A 4,203-nucleotide genomic window follows, 5' to 3' on the forward strand; every position below is an offset into this window, starting at 1 on the left:
ATACCCCAACTGCCTGTATATAGAAATGCCCAGCATCTGTGTTATTATCGAGGCCAGTGCTGTAATCAACTTCACCACCTGTAATAAACTTCTTGTTTATCTATTGACAGATATTGAATATTGTAGGAAATTTACAATGGCGAAGTCTCATTGTTCAGGTCGACTATCGACACCTATTAAACTACTTACGAGGCAACAAAACATTTCAATATTATTGTTCTCTGATATACCTAACCTAACGAGGTAATTAGTCTGCCATTTCAGTTCTCGTTATAGAGTGAGTCTGCTGTATTTAGCTCATATAAACACAAGAAAAATATATGAATGCACATTACAAAAAAAACAAAGAATTAATATATTGTAATATATTTCGAAGTATTTGAATGTTTTGTGGACATTCAAAAACATTCAGTACCAAATAAAAAAGTAACAGCTACAAAACTAACAACTCACAATGAAATGTTATATTGTTTATAATTATTGACAACAAATTGTATTTTTTACAGTGTAACTTCTCCACCATCTTCAATAATACCTTCCATTTCTTCGTCACTTTCTCTGTGATCTTCCGCCACAGATTCTTCTTGTTTTCTTTCTTTAAGTCCAACAGCTGGGGATCTGATAAGAGACAGATCCCTTTGTACCTCTTTGATGTCTCGTTCTTGTTCGATTTCTCTACCTTTACGTAATCTTTGCATGATGTAGGCTCCTTGCCTTTTCTGTTTTATTTTCTCTACCGTTTTCATTGCTTCTACAGCCTTTGACCAGGTTTCTCTGTTATATTTAAGTGGTATGTTTCTACGTTTTTCAAATTCAAATGATGGATCTATCGTTAACTCTTTGCCTACTGTTTTCCTGTACGCCTTGGTCCATTTTACTTTACGTGGATTCTTTTTCTTTTTAAATGCTGCATGGCATTTTGAACGGCAAAACTTAAATATCTACAAAATACGCAAAATTTAACATGTGATTATTAGAGAAAAATAACATTACCTTGCAGTCATTTCGTACAAATTGTATTCCATGGCCTGGATATATCCTTGAAGAACAGAAGTAACACGTTTCTATACGCATATTTGTAGTTTAATATTAAATTCTAGTACATTATATTACACGTGCATCAGTTTATTTTGATTGCACCACATGAAGAGAAATTGAATTTTATTTTTGACACTAATGACAAATGACAATTGATAAGTGACGGTCTTCTTCCTTAAAAAAAATATTGGTCATAGATATAATTTTATGGGATTAAGCATAGCCACCTTTACTTAACAAGCCATGAAGTTGAAACTTGGCAACATCTATTGGTAGACCGATTAATTCTGACAGTTCTCATTTGTTTTTAAATAATTTTCACTGTATTTACAGAGAAACTGAATTATTTTACAATATTTCGTGCTCCAAATTATAAAGAACATTAAAGGGTATGTTACTAAGATGATTTTAGTTCAATATAATATATTTTTATATAAACTTGCGTGCATATAGAAATCCGTCCACTTAAAAATTTTGTCATTTTTAATGTCTTATATTTCCTACACCTGTTGGCAGATTTAAGTGGTTTTTTAATATGTTATAGCCTAATTCTTTAACAATACCGCTGTAATAATATTGTTGCTAACCAGTTAAATTTTTATGGTGTACCGGGCATTTATAAAATACTGAAATTAAAAACCAACTATAGATTCCGGTTTTCTTAACATTCTGTTTTTTTTTTATTAATTCGCTTATGTTTAACAACTAGATTTGTTCTTTATCAATTCAGGGTGTTTCTACATAAGTGCGACAAACTTTAAGGGGAAAGGAACAAAATGCAAAATTTTGACGCCTGTATTTTAAATGTAATAATTTTTTTTCGAATTCTGAGAAAACCAATAAGTATTTTTGAAAAATTTAAACGCAGAATAAAAGACTACTTTATTACCGAGGGCCGAAAGTCCCTTAGAATGAATAAAAGGTTTTGTTTTAATGACATATTTGAAACTAAAAATCACACTGAATTTTCTTAATTTTTCACCCCTGTAACTTATTAAAATAACCATAGAAGTTTTCAGGGAATTTGGGCCCTCGGTCCTAACGTAATCTTTCACTCTGCGTTTAAATTTTTGAAAAATACTTATTAGTTTTCTTAGGATTCGAAAAAAATGAATCCCGTTTATATTCTTGTTATTGTTTTTTTTTTTTGTATAATAAACGTTACTTACAAGGAATTACTTTTAATATTATTTTGTACAAACTTCTAATTAATAATATTTTCTTATTCGACTCAAAAAATACTATAAATTTTACCAGAATTTGTACTTTAAAATCGTAGTTTCGAAAGCGGTAGTCCGAAAGTCAGACTACCGACGTCATCAATTGCGACGTTGCCTTTTTCTCTTCATGGCTTGTAAAGTAAGGTGGCTATGGAAGGTTTGTTCCAACACGACCGAGAACCGTCACGAAACGGTAACGCTTCTGCGCAGTAAACAAAATCCGTTCCAACAAAAATATGATCGTCATCGGATCGTCCTTCCCACTGTTCCAACAAGAATTGTGATCTTTCGGTGACGGTTTCGTGATGATCATTTCAGTAATCGGGCAAATGCATAATGTGCTGGTTGGACTGACTTGCGCACTAGGATTTAATTCTTTAAAGTTTTTGAGCCTTTGATCGACTAAAAGCACACAAGCTGTCACCAACAAAAATAACAAATATATGATTACCGTCATGGGACGATAACTGGGCGATACAATTACGAACATGCGCACAACAAACGGTACAAGTAGTTTCGTGACGGTTTCTGGACCGTCCAAAAGTTCATGTTGGAACAAACCTGGATTAAGCCATAATTGATTGGAATGGTAATTCCATTTTGGGTTTGACGCTTTGATTTTTAATTAATAGTTAAGGCTATGGGTACATAATTCGCAAATATTTTACGTGTATCCCTACTTTTTCTGTCTTTACACGGCAAATTACGTGTAGTAAAATTCACACTGGTATGGATATGTAAACATTACTAGAATGTCATTCTACTTGAAAATGTCATCATTAATTTAAAGAGATGGGTTTTGAATGTTCTTGGATAACTGTTATTTTTATAATTGCAAATTATTAATTCAGTTAATAAATGTGATAATTTTTTCACTAACTATATATTCAGTGATTGTAATAATTTATTTGTACAACAAAAACTAATACTCAATCGAGAAAAGAGGAAAAGTGTTAAAGTGATTTTTTAATAATATATTGTTCTTATGGAACGCTTACAATTTTGAACATTTTTAATAACAAAATACTTCGATCACTGAATATATTATTATCCTGATGTATTCTCTGCTTGGATCTTCCACAAATAATACACAATAAATAACTTTTTATTAAATTCACGTCTTAAATCAATTATATATCAATAATATTTAATTAATAACTCAAAATATTCCCGATGCAATGTCAAATATTTAAAATTGTCACTGACTGTCAGTGTCTGACTGACACTATATGCTGACAATATTATATTCAGCTGGGTGCGTTGTAAGACAAAGATAGATTTGGAAAATATTACCACGGCATTGTGCTCATTTTTTTCAAATCCTGAAAAAACCAATAAATATTTTTGAAAAATTTAAACGGAGAATGAAAGACTAAATTATTATCGAGGGCCGAAAGTCCCTTAGCATAAATAAAAAGTTTATTTTGAATGAGATATTTGATATTAAAAATCATACTAAATTTTCTCTTAGTTTTTCAGCCCTGTAACTTATTAAAATAAACATTACAGAAGTTCTCAGGGACTTTCGGCCCTCGCCAATAACGTAATCTTTCATTCTGCGTTTAAATTTTTCAATAATACTTATTGGTTTTCTCAGGATTCGAAAAAAATGAATCCCCATTTGAATAGCATAGCAGCCGAAAATACGTACCGATCCTCTTAATAGATTAACTCCATTCAGTCCAATTAAATTAAATGAAATTGATTAGTAAGTTAGTAGTCTTCTACCCACTGTTAAGTATCATTCCTAATTTTTTCAGATTTTTTTTAAGATTGCCCCATTATTGGCGAGGAACTGCAAAGTGGGTGACGCCTGGTGGCGAATTTGAAAAGCATCAACTCAAGGAAAACATTGACTTTGCCCACGGTTCTTAGACATTACTACGGTTGCCTAAATCGACTAACCAATGAACATTAAGGGTGAGATTACGTCACGAGAGTTTAC

The 4,203-nt window shown here is 31.6% G+C and overlaps 1 protein-coding gene across 1 annotated transcript; it reads right to left on the reverse strand.

Annotated features, from left to right (window-relative positions):
* Positions 1-350: 350 nt before the first annotated feature.
* On the reverse strand, positions 351-1,232 carry LOC126885202 (probable ribosome biogenesis protein RLP24). The gene is made up of 2 exons (XM_050651651.1): positions 994-1,232; positions 351-941 (listed from the first exon to the last, which is right to left on the reverse strand). The coding sequence occupies exons 1-2, from the start codon at positions 1,072-1,074 to the stop codon at positions 501-503; spliced, it is 522 nt and encodes a 173-aa protein (XP_050507608.1). The 5' UTR covers positions 1,075-1,232; the 3' UTR covers positions 351-500.
* Between the last annotated feature and the right edge of the window lie 2,971 nt (positions 1,233-4,203).

This window comes from Diabrotica virgifera, chromosome 5 (genome assembly GCF_917563875.1).
Source record: "Diabrotica virgifera virgifera chromosome 5, PGI_DIABVI_V3a".
NCBI lineage: Eukaryota > Metazoa > Arthropoda > Insecta > Coleoptera > Chrysomelidae > Diabrotica > Diabrotica virgifera.

Coding starts and splice junctions, on each gene's coding strand:
- LOC126885202 (XM_050651651.1), bottom strand. CDS start 1,074: ATGCGTATAGAAACGTGTTACTTCTGTTCTTCAAGGATATATCCAGGC. Junction 942..993: donor TTGTACGAAATGACTGCAAG/GTAATGTTATTT, acceptor CGTATTTTGTAG/ATATTTAAGTTTTGCCGTTC.